The 19,099-nt window shown below is 39.7% G+C and overlaps 1 protein-coding gene and 1 long non-coding RNA gene across 4 annotated transcripts in view; both read right to left on the bottom strand.

Moving 5' to 3' along the window:
• Positions 1 to 19,099, bottom strand: part of mamdc2a (MAM domain containing 2a) — an 83,261-nt gene that overhangs the window by 27,061 nt on the left and 37,101 nt on the right. For all 3 annotated transcript variants that reach the window (XM_079688568.1, XM_079688569.1, XM_079688567.1), the window contains exons 4-5: positions 11,591 to 11,675; positions 11,350 to 11,487 (exon numbers count right to left, since the gene is read on the bottom strand). In XM_079688568.1, the coding sequence (XP_079544694.1) occupies positions 11,350 to 11,487; positions 11,591 to 11,675 (223 nt within the window). The remainder of the gene's footprint in view (positions 1 to 11,349; positions 11,488 to 11,590; positions 11,676 to 19,099) is intronic.
• Positions 134 to 8,975, bottom strand: LOC307043776. Its single transcript, XR_013809448.1, has 2 exons — positions 7,164 to 8,975; positions 134 to 7,100 (listed from the first exon to the last, which is right to left on the bottom strand). It is a non-coding gene; the product is annotated as an uncharacterized lncRNA (long non-coding RNA).

The following is a 19,099-nucleotide window of genomic DNA, read 5'->3' as shown; positions in this document are numbered from 1 at the left end:
TGGTGCAGGAATGAGTCTGAACCCCGGAAATGAATTAACATTAACATTGAAGGATTATTTGAATTATTTGAAGGATTAAAGTAACGTGTTATGGCAGGAAAATTCAATCTGGTATATTCATTTTAATGTCACCTTATATAGACTATGTGTTAAACTTGTGATTTCTGCATTGAGTGACTTCTGCCTAGCAGATACCAAGAAGAGGCCCCTAGGGTCTCTCTGTTAATTATCAATAGTCCTTGCAATTAACAGGGGAAGTCCCAGATACATTTTCAGATATAAGGCAGTTAAAGTCTTGTAGAATTAATGTTTATCTCCTACACATCCTGCAGGCCTGGAGACTTGGGTCACCCAGCAGTAAACAAGATAAACGTCCTTTTGAGCTTATCAATAAAATGTATTCATTCCTAGTAAGCTGACTTTGGGGTGAAGGGAAGTTCAGGGAAGCCATTAAGCCACAAGAACAATTAAACTTCTGTTAATCAACCAAAACTCATGACTTTTGGAGGGCTACAAACATCGTGGAGAAATTAGCTTAAACATGTTTTATTACTCTATGGGAAATGGAAGCAGCATGTCAAATGATCAGGGAAATCTACTTGTTTTAAATATATGTGTGTGGTTGATTGCTTTGTATTAATAATAGCAGTATGTGTAAAGGAAGCTGGAAATATGCAATGTGAAACCTTTTATTTGAAATAAAGATTCTGCAGGGAATATTCTTAAAGAACAATAGCTCAAGTGTCTGAAAGAGCTGCAGGCTAAATGAGTGTGCGGTACTTTTTACTGCTTGAGAGCATAGGTAATGTGTTCCTCGTTATTATTGATATGAAAGTAATTAACATGTATTACGTATATTTAGCCAACTATAACAACTATATCTTAAAACATACTTTTAACTTGTGTGTGGCAGTCAGGAGGCGGGAAGATGGACTCAGGGACCAAGGGCCATAAAGGAGATGTGTGTGTGCTGGCTGCAAGATGTGAAATAAGATAAGGAAACTTGTTGTTTAGAGCAGGTTCGTACCAGACACCAAAAGGTGTCTGGTCTTCGTCAAACTGAATGAGACTTTTTGTTTCCGGGTTTCTTCTGCTGTGTCGCACTGATTGGGTGCGACAGGCCATGTGTTCGTCTCTGCCAATAAGATGACCTCTGGGGGAAAGCACGTACACCTCCTCCTCCTGTGTTTTAGTATGAAAGACTGTGTTTTCCTTTGGTTCGCGCTCTTGTTTTTCACCAGCCGTTCCTGAGACCTGTCTCACACGTGGGGTAGAACCTGAGCCCGGAGTACTCTGCAGAGTGCTTCGTGATTTCTTTGTATTTGTATCGTTACTGTATATCATTAAAGCAGGATTATTGTTTAACTTGTATTCTGGTGTTTCTTAATCCCTCCCTTTTCCCGAATTCACCTAGCTTGTCAAACGACACGCGGAGACGAGGTTGGTTTGCAACATCCTCCAAATCTCCAACAAATGGTGAACCCGACGTTTCTGAGTGGGGTGTTTTCGGAGAAGAGACCACCAGCGGCAAGCGGACGGAATAGTCCAGGGCTAAACATCTCGGCCTCTTCTGACAACTACAAACAGAGCTCTGTACAATAGGCTACCAGGTGAGCAAACACGATTTAATTCGAAACCTGTGATTTGACCATATTCCAAATTTTAGGGTTGTCAGACGAAGTTTACAGTGTTTTTTTATAGTAACAATGCAAATGCGTGTTTTAGTTGTTAAAACCGAATATTGAGTTTCGGCAGGCCAGAAGGGTATTAAAGTCCCTGGCTTGGAAGTGGAGGTATAAGAGTCCCCACAGTTAAAATCGGATATCAAGTTCCGACAGGCCAGAAGGGTATTAAAGTCCCTGGCTTGGAAGTGGTGGTGTTGAGTCCCCACAGTTAGACTGTCTAAGAGTAGTCAGTTGGTTGTATTAAGTCTCCATATAAGACTGACCCAAAATAACGAATCCACAGCTCGACGGGGCTGGAGATGAGTTATTTGTTATAAGTGATCCAAAGGAGAGTAACGCAAACTTCAGAAAGTCATTCTGAAGTGACCGGGCCTCACTATATCCTTTGGTGTGTTGTGAATATTTACTGGTAACAAGGACAGTAAGTCAGATCAATAGATATGAAGTCTGTGAATATTTACTGGTAACAAGGACAGTAAGTCAGATCAATAGATATGAAGTCTGTGAATATTTAATGGTAACAGAAACAGCCTAAGTCAGATGAATAGATACGAAGTCATAATGTAAGGAGAATTTTAACGAGAGGAGCGTGAGTTAAGAGCTTACGAGGACAGTGGGTTCAAGCAGAAATATTGAATAAAAGGATAGCAGAAGTGTTCATTGTTGAAAGAAGCCCCCCTTTTCCAAAGGAGAGGCTGAGAGCTACAGCAGGGGAGAGAGACGGGGGTGTCAGTATTTGTCTGTGAAAGTTCCCCCCACCCTTTTTCCTCTCGAGAGCAGCAGCAGCAGCCCGGAGTGTGTCTGCTTGCTTTTTTCTCTAGTGATCTGAAGTTGGAGTGAAATACATAGAAAATGAACAGATCAAGGTGTGATTTGAAGTGGTAGATATATTGAAATAAATAAGAAACAATGATTTGCTGCTATTTAAATATAGTCTTTGACAACTGATTGATACCGTTGCATTGCGTTGTGAATTTCATGGTATTTGTCATTAACTAAGGATTGTACTTAATTATATTCCAAGGGGAAAATTATATTAAATACAGGAACAAAAGAGTAGAAAGTAAAGAGAAGATTTTTGTGAGTTCGTCAGAGGGAATCTGTTAATGTTTAAGCATGACAGAGGTCCTGCAAGAGGTTTTACTCCAGCCATCTCACACGGTTACACAAAGGGGTGATTTATGAGAAACTTGTGGTCAGGAGAAATGAGATGTTTTGGAGAGTAGACAGAAAGAGAGAGAAAAGTAAGGTTGTTTCTAAAATATAGAGAGTAAAAGTTATATAAAGTTAACTACTATTCGGGAGAATGTCATATTGTTGAATGAGTAACCTAAAATAAGTGAAGATGGTGAAATAGTTTGATTAAGGATACAACCGGTAACTACTGATTAAATACACAGTGATGGTGTACATGAACATTGAGAGTAGATTAAGTTGTTTTGTTCTTCATGCTTTTCACCAGAAGTCATTTGAATTGTTATTATTTTTAAGTAGTGTTGTTTTGGGTTATATTTCTAGACTATAATGTACCCACATGCATGTGGTTTCTTTGTCCCAGTTCATTTTAAAGTCAGCCGCCTCATGGCTAAATCTATTTGACCCCATAAGGTCAAGAGTCATTCTGTTAGACCACCATCTTGTGAAAGACAAATCATTGTTCTTTTGTCACATTTTGAATTAGAAAAGAGTTCATTTTGCTAGATCAATTTATCTATAAATGTTGTAGTGGGAGTTTTGTGTTTGCTAACATTTTTAGGAACGACAACACTAGGAGATGAGTAAACTCAAGAATCCGTGGAGTGTAAATACATTAAGAAAAACACATTTTTATACTCTAACTTTTTGCACATCATAGACAAGGTATTTAGACAATATAAATAAATATTCACCAAAAGTAATAAGTATAATGGAAAGTAGACATGGGCCTACACTTGAGTCAAATTATATTACTGTGATCTGATCAGTGTGCTCTGCAGGTTTACTATTGTTCTAAGTAACAGTGGGATTTAAAATATTGGAGAAAGTATGGAGATGTTCTTTCGTAGTGTGTGAAATATGTAATGCTTGAAACAGGTATTTCAATTTATGGAAGAAAATGGTTTCCTGGAAGAGCCAGGTTGGGTAGATATGTAACAATGGATGAAACAATTTATAGAGGGAGTTTTTGTAATATCATTAGTAGACATTAATGGTGTTGTTTAGATGGCATTTAGCAACTAAGACATATAGTATGATTAGAAAGAGACAGAGTGGAAAGGGTTGGATTGATTCAATCTCAGTGTGCTAGATTTCTTATGGATAATGCGTCCCGGGACCTGGACTCCCCCTCTGAGTTAGAAAGGCTACGACCCCGTCCCTCCAAGCAGACAAAAGACCCAACCCAGAAGGAGGCTCCTCCTTCTCCATCAAACAGACAGAGAACCGGAGCTGAACCGTCTCCGCCTGAGGCATCCAGTACCAAACCGCTTGCTGACATACAGAAATACTCTCATCAGTCCCTCAGACAGGGCATGAAGCTGAGCCACGAGATTTGGCACAGGAGCAGAGTGGGGGACATGAGAGCAGAATCCGCCCTCCAGGAAGCAGCAGAGAGGCTGTAAAGGGGAGATGAAATGCTAAGCAGTGCAAAGAACAGTGGCATGATGTGGGCTGCAGATGTGACTGGGCCAAAGGCTGCCTAAAACAGTTACAGCGGATGGATTCAAGAGCTGATGGACTGAAGAGAAGACAGAATCAGAGGAGTTGGCATAGTCGATTTGAAGTGAGGAGGTCGGGGTCACGGCTTGAGACAACCAGGGGAGGAGAAAAGGAGAACGGGAATGAGTGAGTTTACACATAAACACACTTATTCACAAAACGCGCATAGAAGACACCACATTTAAAGAACTTGAATTGACTTGATAAATAAGTAAAGATAAAAAGAGGTATTAACCATGAATTAATCGATTGGTAAATTCAAAATAGCAGTAAAGAGGAAACTATTAATGTAAAATGAGAAAATCATCCTAAAAACACACTGAGGGTTAAAGGGGGAGACATGAGGGAAATATGCACTACACTTTAAGCAGGGGGTGTTTTGGAGTAGCACAGTGTAGAACCATATTCTTCAATCTTTCCATCATATTAATAAATTATTCTTCAAGAGATTTTTATTCATGTGTGAATAAAGCAGTGATTTCATTTGTTACAATATTGATTTCACCATTGTGGCATAGTTATTACCATAGGAGGGCTTTAGGATGGAAACTGTTTTTAATCCTTGATAGAGTAAAGGGTGATGGTTGCATGTTCGGACACCCAAGGTTCCACACACTGCTAAAGAGTTTAACATTGTTTTTAAGTAGACCGGAATTGAAGATAAATGAGTATAATGAGCTATGAAATGCAGAGCTACACAGATCCTAGTAATGTTTTGACTTAAGATAATAGTTATGTACACAAGTTTCTGAATTAGATTTCTTAGACATTTTAATACTACTTAGGTGTAAATAAATTGCAGTAGTAGTAGTACTATTATGAAGTGAGTTTTGTACCAAGTTGCAGGAAATGTGGGAAGCAGCCGTCCCGATGACAAGTTAGAGATATCTGACTTAAAGTGGTAATCGTGAATTGATAAATGATGGCGCTCCATATATGACTGATTTTTGTAGACAAAGGATACTGGCCTATGCTGAAATATCAAAGTCTCTGCAGAGCACGACACATGGCCAATGAAACTGAGACCAAATGACCTTTGACCCTGACTGACAGTGTGACTTGAGAAAAGCACTATCAATGACTGACTCTGGGGCTGACCAAACTTGACTTTACAACCTGACAGTGTGGGTGTGAATGAATTTCTGCATGTGATCAGTGTAACTGCATGATTCTAAAACAATAACTAACCGAGCATGTCTTTGGACTAATACATTATTCTGGAGCTCCATGGGAAACACAGGTTTCCTACAATTCCACGCATTTGGAAAAATGCACATGTGACCCGTTTCTAATTCCCACAGGAGTTGGCGGTTTGCAAACGTAAAACTCAAACTAAAATCTAAAGATTCTGTTTCTTTTAGGACTGCCAGCTGGAAATGAACACTTATTTTCCCTGGAGTGTTTACTGTGAAAGATGATGGATATACTTTTGTGAATGATGTTTGGTATTTTCTTATAACCACTGGTTACCTGAAGGTTTTCTTCCCATACAGGATTTTATTACACATGTTTACATGTGTAAAAAGGGGGAGTGCGGGATATTTTCATTTAGGGACTGGAAGAAACCTGCCGCCCCAACTCAGATGTTCAATCTGACCATTGATTGACAGTTTTAGATTTAACCTGCTCCATATCTGGGGGTAAGATAATGTTTGATTAATGTTGACATGTTTCTAATATTGATTGAGTTATAACAGGTAACACAGATGCAGAATCAGTGGCCAAGGGGCTACTGAGAGAGGTCATTCCAGAATGAGAATGAGAAGGTGAACTGTGATAATGAAAACAATTTTGTAATATTTCAACAGGTATTAAAGTAACTGAGGTTTGAAGTGTAGAAAGAACATATTACAGCTAAGTTAAAACATAGTAATGTAATGAGATAGAATTTAATTTAGACAACATCTTGTAACTAGCCTGGTAAAGAAGTAAAAGCCATAGACTGTTTAGATCATTATGGGGATGTACATTTAATTTAAATTCATAATAGAAAGACATTTGATGACAGTATGTTGAATTTCTGTATTCATTTTTCAGCTTGATAATATCCAAGCAGTGACAGGTAGAAGCAGTCTCGCCTGGAAATTATTCACTTTGTCAGTATCATGATTTTAGTTGTTTTTAATCCATAACATTAGTGTGTTTCTTTACCAGAAACATTAGCAGTTCATATTATATTTAGATTTTAAATGGGATCTCAAGGATTTCATTTATAATAACACAGATGCTTGTCAGGAATTCAGAGCTATTGAGATATTTAGTTCACCTGAAGATGTTGGGGTTTATTTTGTTGACACAGGCCAAGTATTAGAATTCTGAAGCGGCCTACCAGCGGTGGGTCAAACACCTGAGGGCCCAGAAGCACTGAGCGTAGACTTGAGGGGTGGGTATCAGATTTCTCCACACAGGTTGCTGACGCCAAAAGGGGGACCCGAGGAGCAGGAGGCCGACACAGCGGAGTTCGTCTAGCTGAAGGTCGTCAGGCCTACGTGACTCAACCCCAGGTTCTCCGGCCTCTACAGAGTGACCCAGAGGACATCTCATGCCGTCCGCCGAGGAGCAAAGGGGGACATCTGGTACTACTGGAGCCAGTGTGCGGCGAGGAACACTCCGGCTAGGACCTTGGAGGACATCAGGACGGACCTGGCTATCATCAACGCGGACATCCCTACAGCAGACGACTTGGAAGCAGGCATCAGCGGACTGGAGGAGAAGGACCTCGCGGACATCCCTACAGCAGACGACTTGGAAGCAGGCATCAGCGGACTGGAGGAGAAGGACCTCGCGGACATCCCTACAGTAGACGACTTGGAAGGAGGCGTCAACGGGCTGGGGGACTTCTCGAGGCAGCAGAGGAGTCTACTTCTCTCTGATCAGATTAATCAGTTCCACCTTTGAAGGAAAGGCCACATCTCCCCCTCCCTATCAGCTGCCCTTGTTGGCGTATTCTGCTGAGGGGGGGGGGCCTGATGATTCAACAACACGCAAGGATGCTGCTTTCTGGCACTCAGGCTCTCACTGATAGTTTCTTCACTGTCATTGGAGGTTGTTTTCTGTTCTCAAAGGTTTAATGAAGGGGGACAGACACAGTATTAAAGAAGGACAGTAGTTTTGTTTCAAATGTCTTATGTGTGTTGGTCTCGTTAATTCGAGACCAAAAAGGGGGAATTGAAGGATTATTTGAATTATTTGAAGGATTAAAGTAACGTGTTATGGCAGGAAAATTCAATCTGGTATATTCATTTTAATGTCACCTTATATAGACTATGTGTTAAACTTGTGATTTCTGCATTGAGTGACTTCTGCCTAGCAGATACCAAGAAGAGGCCCCTAGGGTCTCTCTGTTAATTATCAATAGTCCTTGCAATTAACAGGGGAAGTCCCAGATACATTTTCAGATATAAGGCAGTTAAAGTCTTGTAGAATTAATGTTTATCTCCTACACATCCTGCAGGCCTGGAGACTTGGGTCACCCAGCAGTAAACAAGATAAACGTCCTTTTGAGCTTATCAATAAAATGTATTCATTCCTAGTAAGCTGACTTTGGGGTGAAGGGAAGTTCAGGGAAGCCATTAAGCCACAAGAACAATTAAACTTCTGTTAATCAACCAAAACTCATGACTTTTGGAGGGCTACAAACATCGTGGAGAAATTAGCTTAAACATGTTTTATTACTCTATGGGAAATGGAAGCAGCATGTCAAATGATCAGGGAAATCTACTTGTTTTAAATATATGTGTGTGGTTGATTGCTTTGTATTAATAATAGCAGTATGTGTAAAGGAAGCTGGAAATATGCAATGTGAAACCTTTTATTTGAAATAAAGATTCTGCAGGGAATATTCTTAAAGAACAATAGCTCAAGTGTCTGAAAGAGCTGCAGGCTAAATGAGTGTGCGGTACTTTTTACTGCTTGAGAGCATAGGTAATGTGTTCCTCGTTATTATTGATATGAAAGTAATTAACATGTATTACGTATATTTAGCCAACTATAACAACTATATCTTAAAACATACTTTTAACTTGTGTGTGGCAGTCAGGAGGCGGGAAGATGGACTCAGGGACCAAGGGCCATAAAGGAGATGTGTGTGTGCTGGCTGCAAGATGTGAAATAAGATAAGGAAACTTGTTGTTTAGAGCAGGTTCGTACCAGACACCAAAAGGTGTCTGGTCTTCGTCAAACTGAATGAGACTTTTTGTTTCCGGGTTTCTTCTGCTGTGTCGCACTGATTGGGTGCGACAGGCCATGTGTTCGTCTCTGCCAATAAGATGACCTCTGGGGGAAAGCACGTACACCTCCTCCTCCTGTGTTTTAGTATGAAAGACTGTGTTTTCCTTTGGTTCGCGCTCTTGTTTTTCACCAGCCGTTCCTGAGACCTGTCTCACACGTGGGGTAGAACCTGAGCCCGGAGTACTCTGCAGAGTGCTTCGTGATTTCTTTGTATTTGTATCGTTACTGTATATCATTAAAGCAGGATTATTGTTTAACTTGTATTCTGGTGTTTCTTAATCCCTCCCTTTTCCCGAATTCACCTAGCTTGTCAAACGACACGCGGAGACGAGGTTGGTTTGCAACATCCTCCAAATCTCCAACAACATGAATTAACATTAATTAACCTCTACTTAAAGTAGGGCTGTACCCGAATCTTCGAATATTCGTTCGTTGGAGTACTACTCGGGTTTCAATTTCGTTATTTAGATATTCTTTTTTTTTTCGAATTTCTTGAAAACTCTGATATCAACGTAAGAGCTTGTGCCTCTTCGGGGGTGCTAACACTTAACCATACACTTTATCGTTTACTTTCTCCGTTTTTATATGTAGATATTACTTTTTCTCCGTTAATCTCCGTCACGTTGTTTCCATAGCAACAACAACTTCCTGTCAACAGCGCTAACTCTCCTTCAAAATAAAAGCATGTCCATACAAAATAGGAAGCCAAGCCAAATTACACTTAAGATGTATACAACGGCAATGAAAGTAACAAACATAATGCAATATCCTTTTCAATTTCAAAGAACACAAATTGGGTTGTTGTATACTATAAAACAACAATACTGTAGAATAACAAAATGAATGCCGTGAATAAACCGAAATACACGTGTTGAAGCGGTTCGCTGCTGATTACTACGCACCCCCCCGCGCGGGCCGAATATTCGCTGCTGATTACTACCGAATATCCGGAACCCGAAAAATGGTATTCGGGACAGCCCTAACTTGAAGTGGATAGATTATGGATGAGATTTTGGTTTGATTCCCTAAATAAGGTCCAAGGTGTTCTGTTCTACAGCATTAAACAACCAACGGGAATGTCTTAAGCTTTTTTGTGTATTAAAAAATTGCGATTGCGCAGTAAATGAGGCTATTAAAGTAATCAAACTGAATATTAGCCGCCATTATGCGAAAGCACGTAACCACAATGTAGTTCCTTTGTAGCGTAACCTTAGCTTTTCACTTCTGGCGATTTGCATAGTTAATATGTGGAGATTATCGTGCTGAACAAAAGGTGTAAGTATCATAAACATGTGTTGCCATAGAGCTTATTTTCTGCGACATTGAAAAATCCAACAGAAAAATGTCATTGCTTGTAGTCGAGGGAGCCCTTGCTATGCTAACTTCCGGGTCAGCCTACAAAAATACGTAATCACTGCATCACTCTATTCTAATCACTCTATAACTATGACCATGTTGTCGCCTTTAAACATATAATGCAGAGTCGGTTAACCTGGAATTTTGTATCCATACCAAATCAAAAAGCAGTTCATTTCATTGACTAGCACAGCTCCAGGATTACAGATGCTGCCTTCACAACCATAAATCCATGTGAACTGACTGTCAAACTACAGAGCGTTTATATGCATCTGGATCCAGATTTTTTAAATAGGTACACCATGAACTGTTAAAGGTGGGAATACAAGAGAGGATGTTGAACAGGACAGTGATCTGTATAAAGTCTAGACTAGAGGACTCAAGGATTCAAAGGCTTTATTTGGAATATGCACAATAGCTACAGCCTAGTTTTGGCAATGAATCTGACGGAAATGAAATCTAAAGCCTCATGCTCCCACAACAATGCAACATATTATATACCTAACATAAAAGTAAAATAAACAAATTGTGGAATAAAGTAGTGCAAAGACAAAATGATTTAAGTAGGTTGACTTAAGTCTAAGACAGTGAGTTGCCGGTGAATCTCCTTTGGAATTGAAGGCCTGCAGGTGCAGAAAGCAGTGAGTGGGCCAGCAGTCATACCTCAGTACAGTCCAGAATACTGCAGTAATAAGCAGTTAGGAGCCGCAGATGCAAACAGCTGACCACAGTAGAGAGAAAAGGAGGCTGTATGTTAAGCCATACTTTGGCAGAATGTGTTTGGAGAGTTTGGAATGTACAGATCATAGAAATGGACAGAAGTGGAATGTGTGGAAGTAATGGTTTGAAAAGTTTCTATGGATATTATTTATATTTTTAAACTGCAGTATGTGCTCATGTGTTGCATTGCTAGTGAATAAGCTACTGCCTGAATATAATGAAAGGCAGATTTTCCAATCAATAAAATCTCTGAGCAGAGGACACATTTGTCAAACGAAATATCTTGGTTTGTTTTTTCTTAAGGTGATATTGTTCCGTTGTTTTACATAGTACACTTACATGTAAGTAAAACAAATCTTATAGATATGTATTTTCTCCTTTAATTAATTGCATTGTATTTGATATTGAGGTAATCCAAAATAAATTGAAAGTAATCAGGTAAATACATTCTTTACAGAACTACACTCCAATTCTTGTGTCTGAATATTCTTAGGATTTAAACGTTTATTGCTTTTGACTTATTGTGTGTGTGTGTGTGTGTGTGTGTGTGTGTGTGTGTGTGTGTGTGTGTGTGTGTGTGTGTGTGTGTGTGTGTGTGTGTGTGTGTGTGTGTGTGTGTGTGTGTGTGTGTGTGTGTGTGTGTGTGTGTGTGTGTTTGTACCTCTCTGGTGATGGGTGCTGTGATTGACAGGCAGGTGAGACTCTGGCTCTCTGGCCACGCTCCCCCCGACGTACCAGTTGACATTTGGGTTCCAGCTGTTGCTATATCCACACAGGTGGTGCTCCTCAAAATTACACTCTGAACAGTAAAGACAACAATTACTCCTTGTAGATACATAAATACATTTTCATATCAGACTTAACAACAACAGTAAAAACATCAATGCATAGAACACACTGACCTATACAGTAACCAGTCACAATGTGAATTTCAAAGATGGCCACGCTGTTCCCTGAGCCACGTTCAGGTCGACCTTCCAGCAGAACCTGTGGCAAAAAATTAATAAATCCAAACATATTCTTTCACCATAGGTTAAATGATATAATTATAAATAAGATCAGCATTGAATGACAACAAATCAAGTCCCATCACATAAAAACCATAGCAAATCATGTCACTGAAGTAATTAATGAATTGTGAGGTTGGATTTACCTTTGTACTTCACAATGTGTATTTAAGTACAGCAAGTGAGCAAATGTGCTCAGTGACATTTTAGATTACATTACCTTTTTAAGATTAAACAACATAAAGGTCATGTTTTTTAATCTATATTAATCTGTTGAAAAGCTCAGACTATGTACGTTTTGAAATCTCAACCAATTTTAATATTGGTTTGCATCACGCAATGAGAAGCACTTACCTACTTTTTGAAAATGTATTATTTACTTTACTGGTAAACACTGCAGAGATTGGAAGTGGTGTGATATGTTCATATCTTTATTAGGAACGAACATAATCATATCTGCAAGGCCTAAATCATCCTCTAAACATCAGATCTATCCACACAGTATGTCATCACATGTCATATCAAGTATTATATCACATGCTATTTGAAGTGTCATATCCTATGCCAAATCACATGTCTTATTATATGTCACATCACCTATATCATGTCATAATACAGTTTATATTCCATATTCCATCAGATGCCATATTACGTGTCATATCACCTATCACATCTCATGTCATATCACCTGTCACATCACTTATTACATGTGAAATGACATCCCATACTCCATCACATTGCCAGCAGTGGCGGCTGGTGGAAAATATTTTTGGTGGGGCTGTTGATGTAGTGAGTGAAACATTTTTTTGGGGGAGAAATGACCCCTTCAATTGGGAATTCTGGTGATGTAATGGCCCCATAAAATCGTGGTTCTAGGGCCAGGAACAACCAGGCTGAGTCGGGCTGAGTATGCTAAACTAACTGCGGTCAAGCCAGCCTCCACTCGGGAAAACCTAGTCAAGCCAGCCCTCACGTGATATTGCGGTGCGCGAATATCCTATGCGTTACGGTAGAGTAAAAAAAAAATCCTCCCTCTGTGTTTAGATGAGAATAAAACAAAAACTGTCCAGTATCAAAGACTCATTTCACTGCAGGGTGATAGCAGGACATCCCATCTAGTCACTCAAAAAAAATCAGGACATTCTGATGTAGAGTTTCAAAATAAAAGACCTTTGAAATCTCTATTGTATGAGCTATCATCCCTGTTTTTAGATGAGAATAAAACAAAAACTGTCCAGTATCATAGATCCATCTCACTCCAGGGTGATAGCAGGACACCCCATCTAGTCACTCAGAAAAAATCAGGACATTCTGATGTACAGTTTCAAAATAAAAGACCTTTGAAGTCTCATTTATGAGCTATCATCCCTTTCCCCAAAGGTCTTTTATTTTGAAACTCTACATCAGAATGTCCTGATTTTTTCTGAGTGACTACATGGGGTGTCCTGCTATCAACCTGAAGTGAAATGAGTCTTTGATACTGGACAGTTTTTGTTTTATTCTCATCTAAACACAGAGGGAGGATTTTTTTTTTGACTCTACCGTAATGCATAGGATATTCGCGCACCGCAATATCACGTGAGGGCTGGCTTGACTAGGTTTTTCCTAGTAGAGGCTGGCTTGACCGCAGTCTAAACTAGAGAGAGAATCGCTTTCAAGGGGGCTACGACTACAACAAGATGAACATATTTGACCGTGATTTAATTGTAATACACGTTTCAAAATGATGCCGAAGTAACAACATACTGATACCGGATAGTAAAAACCATGAATTAAGGCTTCAGACGGCAGGCGAAAAACCTTTTAAAATGCGTGTTTTCTAATGGAGATTTGGCTAAGCTAACGTTGTAAATGCTCCGACCGTCCACACTCACAACAACGGCCTATACAGACATAAATAAACCAGTGACTGTATTCGCCATGACACAGACAGTATGTGGTTTGTACTTGTTTAACTTTTGTCTAGTTTCTGAACAGATATGAAGAGCTGTGAGCTCTGAGTGCTAAGAGCTAACAGCTGTGTTGTTTTTTTGGGGAGCTCATTGAAGATGACGTCCCGGCTCCGCCTACACTGCGTTACTATACACAAGTTATTGAGCCGTTTCCGCTCTACATCCTGAACTCCTCCCTTCGATGCAATGCACTTCCGTTTTGGCGGACTGGGTTTGTTTTGCGAGCTAGCTCCGTTGTGCCGACAAAGCACTGATATCGCAGAGACAAAGAGGATATAACAATTACAACATGAAGAAAAGTGGTTCGGGAACTACGTGTGCGGTAGTTGGTTGCAATCACTCGAGAAAGCACCTGAACGAGTGGTTAGATAGAGAGTGCTACGACCACAAACCAGCACCCAGCACCCAGCCATGTTGTTCATTAAATACAGATAAACACAACAAATACTGCATGCATTGTATTTTTTAATATTATATATGAATATTTTCATAGTGATGTAATTGTGTGGGCTGCTTTTATATTTTAATTTGTAATACCTGTTAGGATTAAACATGTGATCTTTCTTGTTGAAGCCATTTCTTTAGTTTCCTCTCAACAATTAATTCATTCAGTGTTATTTATCTACAGTATGAGCTTAATATGAATGATGAACTGTGTTAAAAGAAATTGTAGCACTCTAAGGAACATATGAAATGCAATAATGCAATAACAGTGCAATAATGAAATTAAATTACATCAAACTTTATTTTCACTCAAACAGTACAGGCACATATGATATATTGCACAGCATAAAGAGATCATGTAAATTGTGCATTATGTAAACAACAGACAACTGTTGGCTCCTGTGGGCATGACCTAAATAAGGCAGTTTATTTTGGTTTTATGCTGGGCCACGTCGTCATGTTATCCTCCCAGTTTTGCACTGAATTCGGGTGGGGGAGAGTAACGCCATCTCCAGTCAAAGAAGTAGAATCGTGTTCCCAAGCTAGCATCACTGTTAGCATCGAAATCGCTGTGTTTACACCAGTGCCCGTCTGACTGTTTACATCGGTTTACACCGACAGACGCTGTGCAAAAGACTTCCGGCGGAAATGAAGTGCATTTGTGTAGTGTCATGGCGCTACCCGTGTTTTGGCGCGTAAACTTGTCTATAGATCAGGGGTCGGCAACCTTTTTGATATGAAGTGCCATTTAAAAAAAAAAAAATGTTATCAGCATGCCAACCATAGGTGTCAACGATCGAGAATTATCAACCGGAGGGGGGGGGGGGGGGGGGTTGAGGTGTTGGACGCTCGTGAACTATCAGCAGGAGGGCGGGGAAGCAGTGTGTGGACCTGTCAGCGCAACTTACATGATGCCGAATTTAACAAACACCTTTAAATAATTGGTTTAAACGGCATAATAATAAGGAAGATCGTCCGTTCTGTGATTCTCCAGAGCACACATGTTAGGATATTAGGCTCATGGAAGTGAAACGAGGAAGCGGAAAAACAGAGGTCTGTGATGTATTTTGTGAAACAGAAGAACAGCTAAATAAATGCAACGGCCTCCCAAGAAGAGCTCGCCTCTCTCCAGTCATTTAAGTTAAAGTTGGTTATTGAACCTGAAGCTTGTTGCTTCTGCCCTCCTCGACTACGGTCTGGGAGCCGACAAGAAAGTTCAACACACAGATGGCCAGTCCGCCCCTTTGTAGCATATTATTTCGATAACAGATGAGCAGATCGCCACTGGGCTTTCAACTAAATACACAGCCACGCAAAAACTGCGGCATTGTACAGCTCCTTATCGGTACTGCAATTAGTGAAGTGCTTTCCTCCGTGGTCAAACGATCAGCACTGCACCACGGAGGAAAGCGGCAGAATGTCACCTGGAGATAAAGAGAGCGGGGCTGCGTTACGTGCATGGCTTCCTTCTGCAGGTAACGGGGAGACGCGCTCTGGGGGCGGTCTCGTTCAGGATCGGAAAATACAATTTCAATATTTTGCACACTTATTCCACTTATTCCTAGTGTGCCACTGGTTACGGTGCCGCGTGCCAGCCAGGGGTTGCCGACCCCTGCTATAGATACTACCCCAGTTCCTCACGAGTCTAAAAAACAACTCACGTCAACGCACGTAAGCAACGTGGGCGCCAACGTGAGCGCTCTCGTGACCAAAATATTTGACGGCGCTGATTGGCTGAAATTGTGTTTCGGCGGCACAGTTTACTATCGAGACTTTTGCAACGTGCTGGTTGCTGCTGTTTGGCTCGGGGGCAGCGCCCCGTAATGATAAACTAATGCCAAGGGCAAGGCCAGGCAGGAAACATGTGACTTATCAGTAACTTTAGACATCGTAACACAATTTTAAACAAGATTTTATTGTAGATTATACATTTTACTGATACCAATTGTATGATATTTACCTTGTTCATTAAAAATTAAAAATATAAAATATATATATTTTTGAAATATATATTTTTATATATATATATATATTTTTATTTAATATATTTTTTCATATTTTTCTTTGTATGTGGGAAGAGGTGGGGCGGCGCCCCTAGCGCCCCTATGGGCCGGCCGCCACTGATTGCCAGCCCTGTTGGTCTGCCATTGTGAGTCTGGGAATGACTGACTAACTTAGAAAGTGTGAAAGATTTCACATCTGAACACAAAGAGAGACAACCCTTCCAGGCAGTGCACTGGAACACACTTGTCAGTATTATAAGTACTAACCCTCCAGATATAAACACTGGGCTGCCTGCGGCCCTGCTTAAGTGATTTGAGAGAACAGCCAGCCTTTAAATATAGCTGTGTCATTACTCTAATGGCACATTTCCATTGCAGGGCTTCGCTCGGCTTAGTACGGTATAGTTAGGCCTTGTTAGGCCTTGTTAGGCCAGGCTCACTTTATGCTGCGTTTCCATTACAGTTTAGTAGCTGGGGCAGTAACTATAGTAACGCAGTGTAGGCAGAGCCGTGATGTCATCTTCAATGCGAACCACAGAAAAACAACATCAGCCGTTAGCTGTTAGCACTCAGAGCTCACAGCTCCTCATATCTGTTCAGAAAGTAGACAAAAGTTAAACAAGTACAAACCACAGACTGTCTGTGTCATGGCGAATACAGTCGCTGGTTTATTTATGTCTGTAGGCCGTTGTTATGAGTGTGGACGGTCGGAGCATAAACTGCGTTAGCTTAACCGATCTCCATTCAGAAAACAAGCATTTTAAAAGGTTTTTCGCCTGCCGTCTGTCTGTAGACTTGTCAAAGCATTAATTCATGGTTTTTACTAACCGGTATCTGTATGTTGTTACTTCGGCATCCTTTTGAAACGTGTATTACAATTAAATCACGGTCAAATATGTTCATTTTGTTGTTGTTTTCCTCTCATAACTCATGAGACTCACAGCATGGTTTTAAGTTATTACACTTGAGCCATTTATTTTTGATTTCACAGTCTGTATATATTCACTTTAGGAATTGTTCTGGATGGAAGAGGTTAGCACTCTTGTTGACAATAAAGAAGCTAGTTAAATTTAGAAAGACCCTGAGATGACATGATGAGATGATTTATATTTAAATTCAAATCAACCAATAAAACATGTTTAGTACTTCACGCACAATAATGAGCTGTGTTTTCACAGTGGTTGTTTAATATTTGTAATTGAATTATTTACTGTAAATGGTTGTTAATACATGCATGTATTTTTCACATGACTTTACTGTATGAATTATTCAAGTTGCATCTAAAGTCACCTGCTTTTTTGTAATTTAAAGAAAGTTATTGTTCCAAAACACAGTGAGTTTGAGGCCTAGTGTTATTAAAGCATGGTGATGTCATCCAACCCAGTCTCATGGCATTTCGTGTTCACCAACACGATTTTTAATCTATTGATTCGTGTTCACCAACACGATTTTCCCCTTTTTTTCGTGTTGCACAGCACGATTTTAAAAGCAATGTATTTCTATTGGTAGTCTCACGGCATTACGTGTTATAGGAAGACCGGAAGCTGTGTGGTTCATAAAAACATGTTCTTACTCAATAGCGAGCCACTATTATTGCTTTTATTTTAAATCGTATAATTTCGTACTTTTGCTGCCGTCTGTGAGGAAAATAAATGGGGCTGAGAGCCTCAGGATACTGAAATCTGTATTTTTAAAATCTTTTTTTCCTTCCAATTTGTTATTCTTTTCAAAATATCACACTGTTATTTACTCACCAATAACACACAATTATCCTTGTTTTTATTTATTGGTTTAATTCCATAATCTCTGGCTTTTTTGGCGTCCGTCAGGAACTGAATTTCAAAATAAAAATAACCGGAAACAGACGTAGGCATTTCAAGCGATTACCCAAGATCCTCAGCTATGGTTTAAGTTCGCCGATTGGATGTTTTAGCCGTAATGCATGTTGGGATTTGATGTTTATATGATATGAAATCGGAAAAACATTTTAAAAGAATAAAATAATACTTAATTCTGAGTGTTCTTGCTTTTCTCTTTGAAAGTCATCACATAACGGCATTGTAATACACGGTTCGGCTGCATTACATATTACAGATCTGCCGTAGTTCTCTATTTATAGAGCCCTGATGAGAGGACCTTTGGAAAAACTGGAAGAAATGCCGCCGAAACTGAATACTTGACGTGGATCATAAATATTAGGGGTGCACCGAATGGGAAATTCTTGGCCGAAACCGATACCGAAAATAGGAAACGGTTGGCCGAAAACCGAATGCCGAAAATGATTAATAGAAATATATATATATATATATATATATATATATATATAATGTATACATTTTTTACCAATGTTGTTCAGCTGCCTGATTATGGAAAAATAAATGATTATGGCAAAACTTAACTTAAATAATAATCACTATTATGGGTCCATAAAACATTTATTCAGCACTTTTGAATGCATACAGTACATTCATTCCAAGTCAAGTGCATTTTCTTTTCTCTGTAGGATAACTACAACAAAGTGCATTCAGAACAAAGCCAAGGTGCTTTAAAACTGCATAAACATCTAGGCCAGTAGGCCTACAACAAAATAGTGTAAATAAAGACTGTAACAGCCAGGCCTTCAACAACAACAAATGCACCTATAAGTGCATGCATACAAAGGTGCAAACTGGATAAATCCACATGAATGTAACTATTTACAAATGAAATTACAATTGAATTTCAAGAATCTGTAAATAAGGCTGTCTGTCCTCATAAGCAAAGTAGTAAACATTGTATAAAGATACATAAAGTGAAAACTGGATACAAAATCCACAATCAATTACAAATTAAAATACAATTTCAGTTGCGAGAGTTGCAAGTTTTTGCCACCGCTCGCGAAGTTTCTGCCGGTGCCTGAGAAACTCCACCGGCGGTCATACGGTCGTGAAAGAACAGTAAGACACACAAAGTAGAACACGTCTGCTCGTTGAAAGATTAAGATTAACGCCATTGATCTGTGGAGG

The sequence above is a fragment of the Notothenia rossii genome (genome assembly GCF_949606895.1).
Source record: "Notothenia rossii genome assembly, chromosome: 6".
NCBI lineage: Eukaryota > Metazoa > Chordata > Actinopteri > Perciformes > Nototheniidae > Notothenia > Notothenia rossii.
This window is presented reverse-complemented; position numbering and strand designations above follow the sequence as displayed.